We start from the raw sequence: 22,319 nt of genomic DNA on the forward strand, positions 1-22,319 counted from the left end.
TAGCGGGGTTGTGATATGGGGTGGATCGATGTCGCGGGGGTAGCCGGCGCCCTCTCGCGGCGCTCGGCGCGGCCCTCGCGACACCCGGCTCCCTCAGTGCGCGAGGCAGCGGCCGCCGCGAGCCCGTGTGGCGAGTGTCCGTGCTGCGTTCATCCGCTTGACTCGAGTAACTCGACCGTCAGCAGCTCGCTCGAGCCGAGGTGAGTACGCCAATGCATAATCCATTCAACAAATGACATAAGACCGCGCGTTACGTTACGCGGGTTGTTTTAGTAAGCTTGTTTAATGTCCCTCTTATCACCGTCAGGCGTAGGTACACCGATTACCTACAGGGTGACAGCAAATTGATGAGTAAATTACATGTTTGGTTAGAGGGTGACTTCTAATTTATAAACAAGTCAGAACTTCCTGCGAAGTGTTATTAACTCTTAAGTAAATAATAGTTAAACATATACCTTCCTTAATAACATATTTAATCAGAATCAGATGATTCCTGTTTATATCTTTTGTACTAATTATAATATTTTATTCCAAGTTAGAGAAGAATTTAATGTACTACAGTATCTAATCTAAGCCTAGAGCCCTCCTCCACACCTCTTTCTTCCCTCTTCCTTTCCTCTAGAGTCTAGCTAAGCCCTAGAGGACGAAATAAGTAGATAGGTACATACTTCTTTACTTCCGTTAAAAGATGTCACAAGTTCTGGATAGCATCCAAAAATCAATCCACAATGCCCCCAACTGATAAGTCATTGCTATGTTGTTTTTAAGAAAATCTAACATTTTACGGCCGGCACTTATTACTGATACATCATTAATACCTACTTACAGAAAGTAAATCATTTTTTTCTGTGGAGTTAAGTAATGGGTAGGAGGTACAATTTATACAATGTAAAGGTTTCTATCTATACAAAACTGGAGTTATCGAAAGGTATCCGAGGCTCTCAGAGGTAGTAGCTACATACATTGGACTCTACACGTAATTGCCGGTATAATTATAGTTAAATAGACGAGTAAGAACCGATCTCCGTTTACAACAAATAGCAACGATAAACTTATTTGAATGTAAACAAGGCATCATTCCATTGTCCGCGCATCGGAAAGGAAACGCGGAGTCGAGTTGCTGTATCGTATCGCATATGTTCCTACACGCAGTGGCCGTATTCATCATCATCATCATCATCTCAGCCTATATACGTCCCACTGCTGGGCACAGGCCTCCTCTCGAGCGCGAGAGGGCTTGGGCTATAGTCCCCACGCTAGCCCAATGCGGATTGGGGACTTCACATACACCTTAGAATTTCTTCGCAGATGTATGCAGGTTTCCTCACGATGTTTTCCTTCACCGAAAAGCGACTGGTAAATATCAAATGATATTTCGTACATAAGTTCCGAAAAACTCATTGGTACGAGCCGGGGTTTGAACCCGCGATCTCCGGATTGCAAGTCGCACGCTCTTACCGCTAAGCCACCAGCGCTCTATTCAGCCGTATTCGGCCGTATTCAGGTTGCGGTAATATACGTATATCACAAGTCTTGGTCCAAGACACTTTCTTAATTAATGATGAATTGGAAAAGGTATTATCTATATTCCCACACGCATTGAAATTTTTTAGTACTTATTTTTATTTGCGCAGTCATAGTTCAATGCTCCAAAATTTTCCAACAGCTCTGACCCCTTTGTATTTTATATAATAGTAGTTTGTGGCAGGTCCCAGACACTGCTTGATAAAGCCTAAAAATGTCCTATCCACCACTGTTTCCAGTCTTGACCAGTCGTTGGATTAGGCATTCGATAGAGTTAGACCAAGAAAAGCCTGCGGCGATTTTGATAGCTCACGCAGTGCAAACGTCATAATTTCATAAAAGTGCGACGTTTAATTTAAAATAACACTTGCACTGCGAGGGCCATCAAAACCGCAGCAGACTTTTCTTGGTCTAACTCTAGATTCCTTTCCATTCTTCCCAAGCTGAATCCGTCCTTCGCTCACCACTTAAGATTTTCTGACCCAGCAAGGACAATTTTTACCTACGCACAATTACTTATGCTGTCATAACAATATTATTATACATTCATATAAGTGACATAACTGTGCCAATTAAATGTTGGCGCCTTTATTATTTTACTCTTCGATGACAAATCATTATTAAACATGTCGATTGTGAAATTGAGTACCTACCTATTAGTATTTTTGCATTCATTCGCAAATACGATTGTGTGCACTAGAAACATCCTTCACCATTTGTAAACAAGGGGTTTTGTTTTTATAGTTTACTCCATCAGCGTTATTTTACTCGGCTAAAACAACACCGCGTACACTATTATTATTATTAATTTGCATTGCTTAACTATGCCATTTATTAACTAATTTTGTTGATCAAAGCGTTTTATTGACTTCCTTTAATGCGCACTACTACAGTTGTTCACCTCTAATTTTAGTGGCTAGCTCATTTACCTACTAATTTTAGTGGCATACCTATATGGGCCGATTTTTATTTTGTTGTCAGTTTTTTTTCGTCAGATTTGGATTAAGTTTGGCTGGTTTAAAGAGCGGAGCGGACGTTTCTGGGCGGAATAAATACGAAATCCGAATTAGGGACAAAAAAATTAATAATTTTCCGTTGCGTTACGAAACTAGCACTTTCGTAGTTCAAGATTAGTTAGTAGTTCAAGATTAGTATCAAGTTCAAGAGTAGTAGAAGATTTTATGGGATAAATACGGTGAAATTCCACTAATTATATAGAAAATAAGGAACTCTTATCAGCTCTTATCTATCCACCAGATTTTAGAAATCTGCAAAAGTCGGCCCACATTATCAAACAAAGGAATAGCATTTCTTTATGATGCCCTTAGTGTCAAGTACATACTTTGTCTAGGTACCTACTTAGGTTTATTAATTAGTACTTATTTATAAAGGCAATACGCAACAATAGTTGGATGTTGCGCATACATAGGTACCTCTACAAATCAGGAAGTAACAAGTTCTCGGAGTAATTTATTTTCTGCGCAGATTGTCGGATGCCCGTGTCGATTGAATAGTAATATCTACATAATCTACACAAAGAAGACCATATTGGTATTCGTAATCAGCCTATTTAATCGTAGGTTTACGTTTACCTAAGACTGTTTAACTTACTGTGCCAAGCATTTCATTTTTAAATGACGTTAAGTTATAGAGGTATTTTGTTAAATCGGTGAATGCAGTAATACCTATTGTTTTTGGGACAAATAACATATTGCAATATATTTTGACGACCAGTCTGACCTAGTGGGTAGTGACTCTGCCTGTGAAGCCGATGGTCCTGGGTTCGAATCCCAGTAAGGGCATTTATTTGTGTGATGACACAGATATTTGTTCCTGAGTCATGGTTGTTTTCTATGTATTTAAGTACCTACATATTTATATATTATATACACGCTGAAATTTTTATCGTTTTGTTCCCGAAGCGTAGTGGTTAGGTATCGATTACACAGCCAAATAAAATTGTCAAAAAAAATCTAGCTCTTAGTTTCAAAATTGCCAAATAAATAAAAAATAATACAGAACTCGAAGCCGTGAGAATAAATAGTAACACAGAAAAATGCCGCCTCAAACCGTCGCCGCCGCCGCGATTTCATTCGTGCTGATTTTCTAAGGAGCTATCCCTCCCGCACCCCGCACGTCCCGCCGTCACCTGCGCAGTTCACCCCTGCACGGCCCCGTCGCCCACGAAACACCAGTCGCGATGCAATTAGTCACCAATAGGCTACTTGACTCATTTTTAAAATTCATCTCAAATTATCAACTAATTATCAGATTAGAGGAAAAAAAATATCACCTTATTTTTCCTCGACCTAAAAAACCGCAAAAAAATATTTTAAAACTTTACTTTTCGTAATCGCCCAAAAACGATGACCGCCATGTTAATTCATAAATTAGCTGTCGTGTGAGTCATCAGACTTGAAAAACGGTTGAGGTTTTGTCCAGGGTTGGTGTCACAGATAGAGCTAGATGGAGGTAATTGAGCAGGACTTGTAAAAAGTAATGCTTACCTTTTTAATCTCAAGAAGTACGCCCATAAGGTAACGAGATGACACCAATCAACTTGATGTCATCGGTCTAATAGTTGATAAGTCAATGTTTGGTGTCAATGTCAAATGTTATTGTTACAAGCGAATGCTAACGAATTTCACTCGTATAAGATTCTGTGTGTAAAAAAATGGATCGTAATTATGAGTATTCCAACGTGGAATACGTTGCCATGCTGGATGCCTACGCACGTTCTGGTTTCAACATGAACCAAGCCCGGATACTGTATGCGCAGCCTGAAAATTTGAACCATTTACGTGCGCAGGGGATTGCCGAACCACAAATTCCGGCCCCTAATACGTTTTTGGCTGTCAGGCAGCGGCTCCTGAACCATGGCCAACTCCGTACTCCTGCACACGCGCAGGCACGCGGTCGACCACACTACGCGGCGGAGCTCGAGGAAGACATAATTGAATACTTCGAGCGGCACCCTATGAGAAGCACACGTATGGCCGCTCGGAGATTTGCTGTCAGTCAGTATTATGTCTGGAAGATATTAAACTCCGAAGGGCTGCACCCGTTTCACTTTCGCAAAGTGCATGCTATGTACGAGAACGACGGGCCTGCTAGGATAGCGTTTTGTCAGTGGATTTTAGAGCATCAAAACGTAAACGTATTGTGGACGGACGAATCTACGTTTACACGTGTGGGGCTCTACAATCAACACAATGAACACTTTTGGGCGTTTAATAATCCGCACTGCATTCGTGCCATCAAGTGAGATTCAGTGTTAACGTATGGGCTGGGATAATTAACGATTCAATCATCGGACCCTATTTCATTGAAGGTAATTTGAATGGCCTCAATTATTTGGAAATGCTGAGGGAGGTGATTCCAAATCTAATGGAGGATGTGCCTATCGCTTACTTACGCGATATTTTTTATCAGCACGATGGATGCCCGGCCCATTATCGGCTGGAAGTGCGGAGGCACCTGGACGAAGAGTTTGGAGACCATTGGATTGGGCGCGGCGGACCAGTGGCCTGGCCTCCACGTAGTCCGGATTTAACGCCAATGGATTTTTTTTTGTGGTCGCAAGTGAAAAGACTGGTTTTTACCGAGGAAGCTCAAACTCGCGATGAACTGAGACAAAAAATAATTCGTGCTTTCGAGACTGTGAAACGTGACAGAGACACTTTACGTAAGCTTAAAGACAATTTAGTAAGACGTGCACACATTTGCATTCAGCGTAATGGACAACATTTTGAACAATTATTGCGTTACCGTGTGTGATTTGTGTACATAGCTAAAAACTAAGGGTACTCACCGACCGAATCCAAGAAGGTACTTGATTATTAAAATTATTGTAAATACGCGTTGATTTCAATCTTTTAAATACGCCATAATACCTTATACCTACCTAGCCGATTCTAATTGTATTATTTTATTAAAACGTTAAAATACCGATACAACAGGGTAAGTAGGTTAGGTTATGATGGTCCTAAGCCCATAAAAGTATGAAGGAAAGATTGAAAGCAAGTCTAACAGTAACCCTTAATCTTACGTACATACCACTAAACATTCGTACGGCGGCGCCACGATTAGGTACATAGCCGGTTCCTAGCGCAGGCGGCAACGCGGTGGTTATGACTTTTTCGACGTGACGTCAGCGGTGTTACTACGTGTTTTACTCATTTCGTGAAACTGATTTTTCACTTGCTTATTTTTTTCATTTGAAGAGCTAGATTTTTTTTGACAATTTTATTTGACTGTATAATCGATACCTAACCTCTATGCTTCGGGAACAAAACGATAAAAATTTCAGCGTGTATATCGTTGTCTGAGTACCCACAATTAGGGTTTGCACGACGGATCCGAAATGTATGGGAAGATCCGCGGATCCGGATCCAGATCCGGATAATTTCATACATTTCGGATCCGGATTGCAAACCCTACCCACAATACAAGCCTTCTTGAGCTTACTGTGGGTCTTAGTCAATCTGTGTAAAAATGTCCTATAATATTTATTTGAAATAAGCAAAGTGAACTAATTTGACTTTTTAGTACCTACCCAACTGTCTTAATATTATGTAGGCCGATATAGGAACGAGTTCGAGAAATTAGACCCTAAGAAGCTTTTCAACTTTATTTTGATTACATAGGTATATATATAATATTTCCAAACAAATTGATCCTTGTTCATTAGGTACGTATTTTTACGTAAGTACAAGTTTATCCACCTAAAAAGGAATAATATTCTGCTGTGTCAAAAGAATACCTAAGTATAGGTACTATATTGACATTGAATTGAATACACTCTGATTTACTAAGAATATACCAAGTTTGCCTTGTAATCTCGTTCAAGAAGCTAAATATAGCGACATGGAAGACCAGTTGCTATTGTCCTGATAACTAAATTATTCATTTAAGTGAATCAAATAATAAATACTTTTTTAGTTCATGCGGTACGAACCGATGTACATACCTATAAGAATTAGATAGGTAGCGTACAGTAAAGGGCCAAAAAGAATGCACATCGAGCTTTAGAAAGAGGCAATCGGCTAATTTCGACTTCGTATAGCGATATCTGTGTCGCACACACCATGACGTTTGTTTTGTCAGTCATGGTTCAAATGCGAGAGAGTGCAGTCGCCTATCTAAGTCAATATATATATAGAGCTGCTAAAACCCCTATAAAATTAAATTTGTACTATGGCATCTATAGGGAAAAAAGGTAAGCCGTTACTCTACCAGTACCAGTCACGCGAAATTATCCACAATGTTTATAAATATTTTTTATCTGAAGCCAACCAATTTAAAAAAACATGAGGATGTTAATGTAAGTAATTATTTTAAGAAGGTTCAACAGAGATTTGTCATTACAATATTACACTTTTTGTCGATCTTATATAAAATATATATTTATGAAGATTATTTTTCCCTAACAAGAATATAGCAATAATTAAAAATAGTTACATCGTGTTTTACAGCTCTATATATTTCACGTGAAATCAAAACAAATACTTAGTTCTAAATAAAGTACTTAGTTCTAAATTCAAATTCTGATAAACGAGTAACACAATAAATTCTGATAATTGATGTACATGGAAATGAGCATTCGTTTGTATTCGGAAATGCGATGATTGCCGATGTGCATTCTTTTTGGCCCTTTACTGTACACATTGTGATTTTTAGCGGCCGGAAGGGGCAACATTTTACTTTTCGGCCCGGAATTGCCCCAGATGTTATAAATCATGTTTCGGTAAGAAGGTACATAAGTACACAAGTTCGGTAACCTTTTAATGAAACACCAAGTCAAATACACCATACATGCGGGTAATTATAAAAAAAATGTTATTAGAGCGAGAAGCGATTTTTTTACCATCTACGATAAGATCACGATTTAATCAATAGGTACGCACCTAATTATAATTAATCATTACCGTCTAATCTTGGACATTACCTTTTATACGAACCTAACAATATTCAAACAATAATCGTCTACAGGGTCCATTTACTATTCATAATAAACATCATTAAGCCGAAGACTCGCTGTTTGCCATTCTCATTAAGCTTCGCAGCAGAATGCGGGCTGCGATGACAGATGAAAATAAAGGAGCGCACACAGCACAAGTAATAGCCAGCCATTGTATGGACGAGCATAGGTACATTAAGTACTGAGTGGTCTTTTGCTGAAATGCTTTATAGTATGTCTAACAATAAGCTTGAAATAACCTGCCATTTGATCCGATATTACGGGACCTACCTCGTCGTCTAATGAACTTATGGTGGCTTAAGTACCTATTTAGATGAGTACCTAATATGTAACTAGTTGATTAAAATGATAACAAAAACTTACCCTTAATAATTAACATTTTGTTAATTCAATGAAATGTTTCGTTTGTTCAGTCAGCAGCAGATATACCTGAGCGGGCAAGGTGTCCAAGAAAACATATACACTTCAATCGTCACAAAAATAAGGACATCTTAGTTGTCATTTTCACTTAGGCTTTCAGTTCGTCACATATACATTAACTTCTGAGTTTTTCTTTAACACATACACCCTTATTTAATCACAATGACAATAACGGTTAGAATGTCAGTGGTAACTAAGCGCTCAAATTCAAGCTGCTGTCATTAATACCTACACGCACTGCAAATCACGTACGTCAGCAGCCAGGGTGCCACCAGTTGCTAAGCAGTTGTTATTTCAATGGTAACTAAGCATCAACTTTATCTGTTTAACTTTAAAATAAATACTGTCGCAGCTATGAATTGACACCTCCTTTCTTAAAGCAGTATTTTATCGTTAAGGTGGTTCGCTTTTCATACAAAATTCAATCAAAGCTCATTAAGTAACTACACACTATTAGTACACAAATATTTCCGCATTTATCTTCTTTCGAATATTCGTTTGCGCGAAATTAACAGGAAAACAATGTTTCATACAGAAATCATGCAAAAATCATAGTTAACTTTTCATCAATTTTACGTATGTGTGTGTCACAAATGTCGTGTACAGATACATTTGCGACGTTGCCATACCATTTCCGACGTTGCCGGGCCGACCACGGCTCGAATTTGGAGTGCCGTCATGTTTAGTGCAATTTTGTTGACACTGATATTTGACAGGTAGTTAATTGACCTAAGCGAGAAGTTCGTCAGCTTAGCTAAGAACTATCATGGCGTGTTATGCAAACAGTCACTTTTTTGCTTGCAAACGGAAGATTCCCGGTTCGATCCCCAGTCATTGTATGCTGGAACATAACTTTTTGTATTTTTGTTACACCTAAATTTCGTATTGTTTTTTTATTTTTATTTAATTTTTCTTATTATCATAAATCGATTATTAAGTATGGGCTACACGTATTCTTTTATTTTTACAAAGATAATTAGAAATTATACTCTTCCTAATCTCTCTGATTTTTACAATCAGGACATCCTCACTGCAATAAAAACCGGGCAAGTGCGAGTCGGACTCGCGCGAGAAGGGTTCCGTGCCATAATGCAAAAAAAAAAACAAAAAAAAGCAAAAAAAAACGGTCACCCATCCAAGTACTGACCACTCCCGACGTTGCTTAACTTTGGTCAAAAATCACGTTTGTTGTATGGGAGCCTCATTCAAATCTTTATTTTATTCTGTTTTTAGTATTTGTTGTTATAGCGGCAACAGAAATACATCATCTGTGAAAATTTCAACTGTCTAGCTATTACGGTTCGTGAGATACAGCCTGGTGACAGACGGACGGACGGATGGACGGACGGACAGCGAAGTCTTAGTAATAGGGTCCCGTTACCCTTTGGGTACGGAACCCTAAAAAGAAGTGTATAAAATTTCATGTGGTTAAAAATAATGGATTTTGTCTATGAATGAAAAACACAATTATTACTATAGTTTGTTTTTTTAGCATTAGAAATAAGGTAAACAATTTTGACGTGTCTTTTAATTGAAAAACACATTTTAAAAATAAGTTACGGCAAATATGTAACAATTATAAATCTAATACGATCATTTATATTCTTCTGCTTTCATAAGTAATCGTTTTTGATTTTTAAAAAACCTGATAACACTGAGTATGTGGGGGAAGCGCTGCTGGCCTAGCGGAAAGCAATTCGGAGGTCGCGGGTTCTAACCCCGGCTCGTACCAATGAGTTTTCGAACTTTTGTACGAAATAGCATTTGATACCTATTTATACACCGATACCTATTTTTCGGTGAAAGAAAACAATGTGAGGAAACCGGACTAATCCAAATAAGTTTACTCTCTGGGTTGGAAGGTCAGGGCAGTCGCTTTCGTAAAAACTAGTGCGCATGCCAATTCTGGGATTAGTTGCCAAGCGGAGATTGAATATCTGGGAGACCGACCAAAGCTTACAAAACATAAAAACTCAAAAATGCGCGTTTTCTCATAGACCTAGCTAAGAGATCAAACCCCTTATAGCAAATTTCATCGAAATCGTTAGAGCCGTTTCTGATACCATCCAAATATATAAATAAATAATTATATATCTAATAATTGCTCGTTTAAAGGTAAGATAACACAAAGGAGAAACAAAAAGAAATTACCTACTCGCACCAGTCTTGAACCCCAATCCTCTTGCACGTATTTCCACGAACATACCGTTACGCTATTGCAACATACTTACGTTGTGTGAAATTGTCTACTACAAGGATCACGGAAACACTGTTTGCATGTGTGAGTAATAGTAGGAAAAAGCGTGACAGCAACACTCCGTCGAATTAAAAAGGTGGTTTTTGCACAATGAAGTATTCAATGTTTATTTTAATAGTTCAATATTTACTTAAAGAGTGCGCGAAACATACTTTTAAGTATACAAATACCAAGACCATTTCACAAAAAAATTAAATCTGAAATTTTGCAAAAGTGGTGCCATCTAGCGAGAGTTAAGTTTTGAGTAACCTAGGCGAACCACCTTAAGTGTCAAACTTAGACAATAAATAAGTAGGTTCTACGAGTATGATCGGTTTTTTATTTTAATTGTCATATGCGGCTGTTCTTCCAAACCGTAGAGCATATTATATATGTTAATATATTTATTTAGCCCGCTTATTGTACTAAAATATACTATACAGGGTGGCCCATTTAGATAGGCCAGTATGGGAAAATCTGATACTATAAGATATACACCGATCTCTTCTTAGGAACCATGTCATCGATTTTAGTAACACGAAAAACTGCATTCATACATTTAAAATTGTGTACTCAGCTCGGGAATCGAACCCCGAACGTTTTGAAAAATAAAACTAAGACTATTTCGATTTAATATCGATTGTGTAGGTCTTAAGCTTAAATTTAATGTTACTTTGAAATATGATGTCTGAAATTAATAAAATGCATTGTTTTCATATCCTTTAATTTAATTTAGTAAGTTTTCGAAGAGACCACCATTTTTAGGGTTCCGTAGCCAAATGGCAAAAAAACGGAACCCTTATGTCCCTCATGTCTGCCTGTCTATCTGTCCGTCCGTATGTCACAGCCACTTTTTTCCGAAACTATAAGAACTATACTGTTGAAACTTGGAAAGTAGATGTATTCCGTGAACCGCTTTAAGAGTTTCACACAAAAATAGAAAAAAAAACCGGGCAAGTGCGAGTCGGACTCGCGCACGAAGGGTTCCGTACCATAATGCAAAAAAAAACAAAAAAAAGCAAAAAGAAAACGGTCACCCATCCAAGTACTGACCCCTCCCGACGTTGCTTAACTTTGGTCAAAAATCACGTTTGTTGTATGGGAGCCCCATTTAAATCTTTATTTTATTCTGTTTTTAGTATTTGTTGTTATAGCGGCAACAGAAATACATCACCTGTGAAAATTTCAACTGTCTAGCTATCACGGTTCGTGAGATACAGCCTGGTGACAGACGGACGGACGGACGGACGGACGGACGGACGGACGGACAGCGAAGTCTTAGTAATAGGGTCCCGTTTTATACCCTTTGGGTACGGAACCCTAAAAAACAATAAATTTTGGGGGTTCCCCATACTTACAACTGAAACTCAAAAATTTTTATCATCATCACGTATAGGACGTGTGTGTGTGACGTATCTATGGATAGGTCTTCAAAAATGATATTGAGGTTTCTAATTTTTTTTTTTCTAAACTGAATAGTTTGCGCGAGAGACACTTCCAAAGTGGTAAAATGTGTGTCCTTCCCTTTCGTAATTTCTAAAATAAGAGAATGATAAAACTAAATAAAATATATGATGTAAATTACTATGCAAACTTCCACCGAAAATTGGTTTGAACGAGATCTAGTAAGTAGTTTTTTTTAATACGTCATAAATCGTAAACCGCAATTTTATTGTTGCTTGCTGCTATGGAACCCTTCATGGGCGAGTCCGACTCGCACTTGGCCCCTTTTTTCCGCACAGGAGTAATCAAAGTAACGCCCACTGCGAGTTCAAACCTATTAGTTACAACGTTCTGATAGAAAGTCGTACATACGCTACAGTGACATAGCTTCAAAAATTATATAGCATAAAATCAAAAGACACAAATTATGAAATTAATAATAGATATGAAACCCAAAAAAATAAAAAGCTGTAATCTCTAGGTGCGTACGACTGAGATTTGAACCCGCGGTCTCTGCTTTGAAAAGCAAACGCCTGTTACTGAGACCACAACGTGCCTTGACAATTGGCTCTAAATTCCGCTTCAGTTAGCTTTCGCTATGTGTCATTCGTTTTGACGATTCTGTTAAAAGAAATAGTTTGCAGTAAGTTGACCGAGAGGCTCCTGTCAAATGGTTGAAGGATAAAACGTGAGATAGATGTATGTGATGACAAGACTGTACTGCTTTCGATGATTGTCAAAACGCTTTACCTGAAATTAGCATGGCTATCTTTCATTCAATATTCGACCATACTCGTATGCTTTAAAGTCTATTTTTCCATATTGTTCAGACATATTTGACACGTTGACCGCTTAGATACCATTGGTTTTTTGACAGCTAAGGTATCAATGACTTGTTGTAAGTGTAGAAATTAATGAATAGCGACTGTTAAGATATTTGTGACACGTTAAGCGCTCACAAGTAAATACTACTATGACAGCCAACAACTTTTTGACAGTTTAAACGTTTACCTCTCTTTGAGCACCTGGAGTGTATAGCGACTTCTGCTGCTGACTGTTCATATTACAAAATTAAATATAGATACTTAAACAAAACGCTATGCTCTCAGAATAAATATTGTATAAAAATTAGGGAGCTTTAAAAACCGTAGAGCTTTTTACCAACGTTGATGCCTGAACATTTTTACCACCATTAATTTTAACACGGGTGTTTGAGTAAATAATTAATGAGAGTAGGTAGTAATAAATTCATAATTCCATTTTCACGACTGCAGCCGGACTCAGCAACTTACTGCGGAGTTTTCACACATTCAGCCCGCAGCGACCGCAGTATAATCCTGCCTGTCTGCCTGTTTTATTTTATTTTTTAGTTTTTCCGCTGCGGGAGAATTCTTCCCAGCCTGCTCCGCAACAAAGGGAAGTGGAACTTGCTAGTATTTTTAACCTCGCAAGTCCCAGCATATAAAGTTTTCAAATTTTAATTTGAACCTTTATTCTATAAGTGAATTACAACGAATTTTGTTTGTTTTAAAAAGAAATGAAACAAAAGAAATGCTACTTTATTTGGTTCATGATAGGATCAAATTAGATTGCACAATATTTATTTTAATAATATAAATTTATTTTAATTATATAAATTTAGTCTCAGGAGGTTAAAGCGAAGCAGATTTGGGTAACTCTGCAAGATGGGTAAAAAGGGGATTGGAAACTTAATTTAACGAAAACTACCTGTGTACTGTTTTCATGTACATGAAAAGATAATATTTTTACTTTTATTTTTCCTGAAGAAGTTTTTACATTTCTTTAGGCCTCGAATACAATTTGCCTTTTAAAAAATTCCCTGAAATATTCTTGAAAAATTAAAACCTTGTAAATTACTTTAGAATAATATTTTCTTGAGAAAATCAAGCAACGATTTACTGTTTAACTTAAAACCTCGTTTTTTTATATTTAGTTTTGTATCCCTTATTCTTCTTTTATATGTACCTAATTAATTTCTGTGCTCTGTTTTAAATGCTTAGGTATATATTAAATTACATCAAAAACAAAGACACAAAATACACGGTTTGGGCGCGTGCCATCCTTACAAAGAAAATTAACTGCCTGAGCGAATCTCTCCTTCAGTAACTTTAACAAAACTAAGTTAGTCTCCGAAAACAGCGACGCAAATAAGAATTTGCCGGCTTAATTACGGACGGGTAGGGTTGACGAAATTTTTATTAAACAATTTCGTTTGGAGGCACCAAATTGTAAATTATTGTTGTTGGCGTGACTAGAGGGTAGATATGTGGGCGGGTGGGGGTGGTCATCTGAGGCGGCCAGTGTTATTCACTTACCAACCCTGCCGAGCTTTTGCTTTATATGGACTTTTATAACAACTGTGATATCCGATTACGCGTAGTTGATACAAATCTTGAAGTTAAATCAAATTATTTTTAGCTAACAGCTAAGAACCTAGCTTTCTTAGGTGGCATTTAATTGATATGTTAATTGATATGTTGTTTAATTGTATGTGTTTATTGCTCCCGTCCCGGCGGACGAATGGTCTAGGTGTCTTGAGATTTTGGAGATTATAGCGTTAATCACGAAAGCTAAGGAAAGACGCTGATAGAAATTCAGCCTCGGCCGCCGGAGGTCTTGGTATTTTTTTTAGACATCATTTTTTAATTTAAAAGTTTAAGTTACACTGGATTGTCGAGTTAAACACTCCGTTAAAGTTGTTACGATACAACCAGGGGTGGAATCAGCCATTGCGCGGAGTGACCGGCCTCTCCACGCCATTTACTCGCGCCAGAGGATTTCCCGACCGCAACCAGCACTCGAGTCAAATCGATTCGAAAATTGAACTGCTAGAGTGTTGTGTAATATGTTAATGAAGAGAATAAAATGTTTAATTTGTTTTGTATATATGTATTTTGTTTTACTCTCTTGAAATAAACTCCCAAAAAGTAAACAATAGATTCCTGTACCTACTTATTTAAGTAACTATTATTTATTGCACCAATTAACTACCTACATTTTACATGTGAGTATGTAACAAAGAAAGTACATAGAAAGAAAAATATAAGTACGTAACAACAGGCGGCCTTATCTAAAACGCCATCTACAAACGCATAAGAAAACCTTACAAATTATAGACTCGAAAAAAATCCTACCTTATTCATCCTCCGGATATATAAAAGCTCAGCCCTGTAAGTAATAAAAATCCGCGTCTGAAAGTTAATACAAACCCGTATGTGCAATTTGAGAGGCGTGCAATTTTCGTAGTAAACGAGGCTGGCTTATAAACAGCGACAAAGACGGGCAAAGCATAGCTCGAGTTTCACGCCGCCGCCTCGAAACTGCTAGGGTTACTACGCGTCAGGGAATTATGGAGACAATTTGCTTATTTTTCTGAACTGTGTGGGTAACCAACGTGCCAATCGTTACGCTCCGTAGCGTCTCCACCGCATTGGTATGGAAGAGTGATAGAGAGAGATAACTACGCTACGCCACCCTGGACTGCGGCCATTTTAAAAATATCACATGTTTAGATAGGTGAATAAAATATAATTTCGTTGTATAAGCCTGTCTAATTGGTAAAATTCAATTTCATCAACGGCACCCTTTAGCTCGACTCATCGAACCAAGATAAGTAGCATATACTTACTCAAAGAGAAACCTATCGGACTAACAGGAAATGTCAGGACTTCACAGATTTTTTTTTGTTCTGTAACCCTCTAACTATTATCGATAGGTATCAGGGCTGTACACTGAACTGGACACCGGATTGATGCTTCCGGCCATCTGCCTGTCCATCAAGGAAGACCATTTGTCTCTAACGCTGAAAGCCGAAGAAACATAGATTAGGTACCTATACCCTTTACTAACATACCCGTAAATCAATCAATAAAATAAAAACCCCTTTAAAAATTTGATTCCTCTAAATAAGTATGTACCCTATTGCCTATAGTATTATTTATATCGTAATAGCTATAAGGCTCACTTACTTTACTAAACCACATTAATCACAATCTTAACCATAACACCCACGATCAAAACTTATCTAACGCAACGCCACCTTTAATAAAGTCCGTTACAATCCTATATGAAATCATTTAAGCTTCTGCTTTGTAGGAGTACCTAGTGTAGCTTACAACAATATCTAGGCTAAAACGTCTAAAATAATAAACATCTCTGCCTACTTGGACTTGTACTTAAGCTTTTATGGCTTCTCTACACGATGGGCCAACGCCGGCCACTCCAAGGGATGTATTTATGCGTTAGAGGGAGCAAGTGATATTGCTATCTCATTCTACCACATGGCTGCGTCCCTTGGAGTGGCCGGCGTTGGCCCATCGTGTAGAGGAGCATTTACGGGTTCACACTTGAGACGGCAAACCGGGATCCTCGTGGAAACACTTTATTGTTAGCAATGGAGGCCGGAAGGAAGTATTTCCGGAATGTCAACAAAAGTGAACTTTGACTGGCGATTTAGAACCCAACTCACGTACTACACACTTCACACCGCCAACCATCAAATTCTTCAAACATAGATTTTTATTGCGTAGTGGAATTTACTTACTGCAAAGAATAGAATCCTTGTGTGGGTAGATACGATTATAAGGTATCTTCTTCTTCCTGGCGTTATCCCGGCATTTTGCCACGGCTCATGGGAGCCTGGGGGCATATTCGAGAAGGCACATTTGACGTATCACGTGGATATCCAGTTGATGCGGATAAATCGCGACTTGTGGAATTGCGTACAACCTGTCAGTGAACTCTATCCACACTAGAGGTGGGGCGTTGTACTGAAAAAAGTTTTGGGACAGGTTTTTCTTAATGGACGACTTTTTGTTTGTCGAGTATTTAAAAGCAAGGACTTTAATTTTCGGAATATTACAAATATGAAGTTGCCAACACCTCGTACCTCCATTCTTACCTTTACTTTAAGTAAAATATTTTTTGTTAACTGACAGTCGTCTGTGTGTCTGTTGGATCAAAAAATAATGGAAATAATTTTTACATTGTTAATATGTCATTTGATTAATGGCCTTGACACAAGACTTCACGATTACGTCAGATCCCTACTAATGAAAAGTCGATTTTTGCATAAATAACCCTTATTTGTAAGACGCTTAAGTACGGTAAACACGTAAATTGCCTATTTGGGGTGATACACGTAAAACTGGTATTTTCATAGAAACGTACTTTTGATACGCATTTTGCCAACGTGTCCCAGCTCTAGTTAGGATCGCAAGTTGTTGCATTTGACAACGTGCGATCGTAACTGTCAATGAACATGCGATACTAATCAACTGTTGATTTGATGTGGATATGAAATGTCAGATTTGCACGAGTGGAATAAGGCCCCTGGGGTCTGCTTGACAACTAATCCCATGATTTGACGTAGGCACTAGTTTTTACGAAAGCGACTGCCATCTGACCTTCCAATCCAGAGAGGAAACTAGGCCTTATCGGGATTAGTCCGGTTTCCTCACGATGTTTTCCTTCATCGAAAAGCGACTGGCACATATCAAATGATATTTCGTACATAAGTTCCGAAAAACTCATTGGTACGAGCCGGGGTTTGAACCCGCGACCTCCGGATTAAAAGTCGCACGCTCTTACCGCTAGGCCACCAGCGCTTTACGATTATAAGATATACGAGCTACTAAGTGTACTAAAGTGACGCCTAATTATGATCGAAAAAAAAAACTATGAATACAGCTATAGGAAATCTGCTTCACAATTTACTCATTTTACGATTAAGAAGTATGAATGTCAAGTGGATTTTGTATGAACATTCATATTAGCTAGAACAATAAATATAGTTGTGTTTGCTCAGAGCAAAAAAAGGTCAACCACGGCGTTGCATGAACAAGAGATTTCCTTTAGCAAGATTGGGCCTTAGGACCCAAGGATGGATTTAAGAAGTGGAGCCACCCAGATTTTTGATGCAGGTGGGGGGGGGGGGGGGTTAAGTTAAGCGTCTGCGACGTTTGAGGTTAATAATTTTTTAAGTTTAGGTTCTAAGTCAAGTTTAGTATCATTTTCAACTAAATCAAAGATGTAGACATATCCTATCCTATGCTCTTCCCCGACACTCAAACTATCTCTATACTAAATTTTATCTAAATCGGTTCAGCGGTTATTGAATCCCCATACAAATTTCCTCCTCCCTTTTCACACCCTTAAGGGATGATTATTGAGATTAAAAGTATGCTATGTTATTCCCTGGGACTCAAACTATCTCTGTACCAAATTTTAACTAAATTGGTTCAGCAGTTTAAGCGTGAAGAGGAATTTAAAAAAAAGTATTTTTTCATATTTTATGTATTTTTACTTCGGAATGGTGTCATTATGATATCAGAAATGAATTCGGCACCCCCGATTTATACGGAAGCGATGCTAAATTTGACCTAGTAGCTTAAATGATACAGATATCAAGATCAAGTTGAGAGCCCCCCCCCCTAAAAATTTACATCAAAAATCTCGGTCACCGGTGGCTCCACTTCTTGAATCCATGCCTGGGTCCTAAGGACCAATCCTGCCAAAGGAAATCTCTTGTTCATGCAACGCCGTATATTAGCTCCAGCGCCATCCGCTAATATGGAAATACGAAATGTGACTTCGTAGAGCGTATTCTACCTAGTATAATATTTTCGTTTATTTGGCATTTCTCTGTGGCACCCAGGAATTGTGTAATAATGTGAAAAAGTTACTAAGATAATAACACAAATCAAACATATTCTAAAAATTTTTTTTTTTCGGTATGTCGTAATATGACGGTATATTCCTGATACATCGTTGAAAGGAAAATATATTTTCCAAAAAATATAAATTGGTCCGACCGAATTATCTACGCGTTGGTGTTTGGTGTAGACTGTAGAGGGAGCAATGACGTCATACCGGGAGAGGACCGGGAGCCTCCCCCTCACCCCTCCCCTGACGGCTCGGCTCTTGATCTACATCACGGTTTTGTTGAGGGACGTTCCATTGATTAATTCCAGGTCTAGATGTGTTGATATAGTCAATTTACTGTAGCAGAATCGTACCTTAGGTTTTGATATATCAGCCAAATCATGAACATCACACATGTCACTTCAGAATCAGAATCAGAATCAGAAATTTATTGGTAAAAGTAACGGTACCTATTATACATGTCAGTAATTTAATATAATTATATTACAACTAGGTGTATATGTCATTCTTATTAAGAGAATGGATAATTTTAACACACAGTTAGTTTAATTATTAATTTCGACTTAAGTATTACAATATGAGTGGGACTTGAAAATAATCTGACTCTGAAAATAATCTGGATCTGAAGGTACCTGTACTGTTAATATTATGTTTTTTTTGGGTCAGTAAATTTTTTTTTATTGCTTTATATCTTAATTGTAGAGTCATAAATATTTTCCATTAATAATAATAACATTTGTAACAATAGAAATTTTCCATTTATGTTTCTGCGCTGTTCAATATTTACCATTATTTTTATATAGTTTCAAATAAATGGGCAGTGAATCACTATAGAATCCTTTAAAAATGGTATCTAAGTACTAGTCATCCTTGCTAAAAATGAAACAAATCAAAAGTAAATTATTACATATGTAATTAAATTATACTAATTAAAACTAACGTCTTTTACATTGAGGTAAAATAAAACCACAGCCGTCATATTATCCAAATGACCTCACCACGACTTTTGAGACCAAATCTCGCTGGTATTTAATTTTTTTGTCGACCGTGAACTTATCCCATAATAATTTTATTATGACTCTAGAGAGAGAGAATTAAGGAGAGATCCTTACAATGCTGATGCCGCGTAGATTAATCTAATGCCCATGAATGACAAATAATTCGATATAGTCTGCTTTTACTTAAGGGCTGATACCTAATTCAATTGCTATCCAAGCTTTCGCCTCATGGGACCCGGGAATTACTTGGCCCAGCAGTTACATTAGTCTGGTTCTTCAGCATATCCCACGCATTCATTACTAAAGCAATCCTTCAGTGGAATGGTGGGCGGAAGAAAAGACCTCGCCACTGAAAGCTTTTAGTAACTTTAATACGTACCTAAACCCTAAACCTAGATAGGTATAGGGTGGGCAAAAGCATTTTCACACTTTATTTTTTATGTATTATGATATGAGTCATTTTTATTATTAGTGTTCCGTACAAAACTTTGTTTACGGAACACTTATGGGATCACTTCGGTCTTGTTAAATATAGGTAAGTAGATATTCAATTCAGTATCTAAATTATTATAAGTAATGAAGTATGTAGTTACGAAACAATTTTATTACATTTGACACAAATTAATAGACATTAATTACACAACCGAGTTCATAAGTGCGTAGAGGACACACAATTCGGCTTCAATATGTGCTACTTTATTAGTTACAGATATTTATAATACTAATTCCCAAAAAAGATGGACTTATGGCTCTCTTGAAACTTAAGTAGGTACGTTCCTATGAGGTGCCTATGTTAATATATTACCGGTTAGCGACACGAGTAATTATTATCCGTGTAATATATTTACCTCAAATCCAACCAATTATAGCTGTAAGTGTATTAATAATAAATAATAAGTGAAGGTCTGAAATACAAGGATATAGAGGAATTAGATTTCAGCATGAGGCCCTCGTCGCGTCCCGTAGGTATAAGTATAGTACCTACCTACATTTTAATCCGTTCTTCCGAGTCAAATACATGTAATAATAAGTAAATCAAAGATCGAATTTAATCGAATGTAAGCTGTTGTGAGACATACTAGGCTCTCCTAAACATGTCGCGCGAGTGACTAAAACAAGTAAGCCTAAACCGTAAAATTATTCAATTCAAAGTAAATCAAAGCTTTCTAAAGCAATTTTTTTTTATTTGAATTTTGTTACTCTTCACTTTGTTTTTTATTTTGGCACTCATAAAGCAGGGGCGATTTAGTTCGTTCATTCGTTTATGTGCCTCTTTTACGCTCGAAAATGCAACACCGATAGTGAGAATTTCAACAAAGTTCGATATCCGATGTTCGCAGTAACTAAGCTCTTTCTCTAATAGCCTTCTATTCCTTCTACCTAAGCCTTCTATATATGTGACACAAGTAACACTATCGCGTATCAAATTAGTCGTTATTAGGGTTCCGTACCCAAAGGGTAAAACGGGACCCTATTACTAAGACTTCGCTGTCCGTCCGTCCGTCCGTCCGTCCGTCCGTCCGTCTGTCACCAGGCTGTATCTCACGAACCGTGATAGCTAGACAGTTGAAATTTTCACAGATGATGTATTTCTGTGGCCGCTATAACAACAAATACTAAAAACAGAATAAAATAAAGATTTAAATGGGGCTCCCATACAACAAACGTGATTTTTGACCAAAGTTAAGCAACGTCGGGAGTGGTCAGTACTTGGATGGGTGACTGTTTTTATTTGCTTTTTTTTGTTTTTTTTTGCATTATGGTACGGAACCCTTCGTGCGCGAGTCCGACTCGCACTTGCCCGGTTTTTGATATTAGGTTAGTAGCGAGCTCATATCCAGCCTAATCAGTCTCGTCCTATCAATTAATAGAGTATACGGGGTGGCTAAAAAATAACTGCATTCCCGTTGCCAGGGAGGTTTTGGGATTATACTGAGCAACTTTTACTATGAGACCAACCCCGAAATCTCGAAAAAAAAAAATTGCCTGTGTCATAAATTTTGGCTGTTCCACTTTATATGGGAGTGTAATTTTTTTTTCGCGTGTTCGGGGTTGGGCCCAGAGTCAAAGTTGCTCAGTAATCCCAAAACCTCCCTGGCAACGGGAATGCAGTTATTTTTTAGCCACCATATATTATGTTTCCTAAGCAGGTATGTGAGCTCGTTGCCATTCACATGGGTTTATACGTTCATATCGGAGCTTGAGAGCCAGACGTGCTGGGGAGAGTGGGGAGATAACACGAACCTCGAACATCGAAATTCGAAGAATGTTTATCGCTCTCCCCATCTTTTTAGCAATTGATTGCAGATATCGAGATAGGCGAATTCCGATTTTCGATGTAGTAGTAGGTATGCGGTAAGCCCCCTTAGTTTGCCTATAGGTACCTACCGAGCGGATCGAAATCGGAGTCTTGAGGTGAACTATGCCGAACCTCGGTAGAGACCTTTTTTGTTTGAAAAAATTCCTACCATTTTCGATATTTCCCGGAAAATAGATGTGTAGTGTAATTAATAATGAGTAACATGTTAATATTGTGTGTTGTTAATAAATCGATTGAGTACCTAACCTAACTACCATATGGCAATTAAGTAAATTAAGAGCCCTTCAACGTGCACACTAGCGCCACAGCTAAATAATCGTAATTATTTAAATTTAACGAAAGACATTGAACAAAAGGGGGCCGCTGCGTACTGCGTTGTGTATTTAAGTACCTTTTGAATACGCCACCACACGATTTACGATTTAGTTCCTACTTCTTAGGCAATGTATAGCTCATAGGCAATGAAGTGCATGATTTCCAACCCCTGATTTAAGGAATCATTTAGTTAGGCTGTCTATCTCCAGCCGACACTTGAGTCACTATTAAATCATGACTAGGTACTGTAATGACCTAATTGACTTACATGTGGTCGTAACAAAGTAGCCCATTCAATTTGATTAACCCTAAAACTACTCTTGACACAGTCTTCGATTCCTGGCAATCTGCCAAGTGTTATCAAGTAGGTATAAGCTAACGGATTCGTCCTTCCCCATT

General features: G+C 37.9%; 2 protein-coding genes across 2 annotated transcripts in view; one reads left to right on the forward strand and one right to left on the reverse strand.

The window, feature by feature from the left end:
* The window catches only part of LOC134663886 (hemocyte protein-glutamine gamma-glutamyltransferase-like), an 80,108-nt gene that overhangs the window by 25,374 nt on the left and 32,415 nt on the right, over positions 1–22,319 (reverse strand). The window lies entirely within an intron of this gene.
* LOC134663853 (uncharacterized) overlaps positions 1–22,319 on the forward strand; it is a 27,243-nt gene continuing 4,924 nt past the window's right edge. Inside the window, exon 1 of the mRNA XM_063520375.1 lies at positions 1–200. Within this exon, the coding sequence (XP_063376445.1) occupies positions 16–200 (185 nt within the window). The 5' untranslated portion in view covers positions 1–15. The remainder of the gene's footprint in view (positions 201–22,319) is intronic.

The sequence above is a fragment of the Cydia fagiglandana genome, chromosome 4 (genome assembly GCF_963556715.1).
Source record: "Cydia fagiglandana chromosome 4, ilCydFagi1.1, whole genome shotgun sequence".
NCBI lineage: Eukaryota > Metazoa > Arthropoda > Insecta > Lepidoptera > Tortricidae > Cydia > Cydia fagiglandana.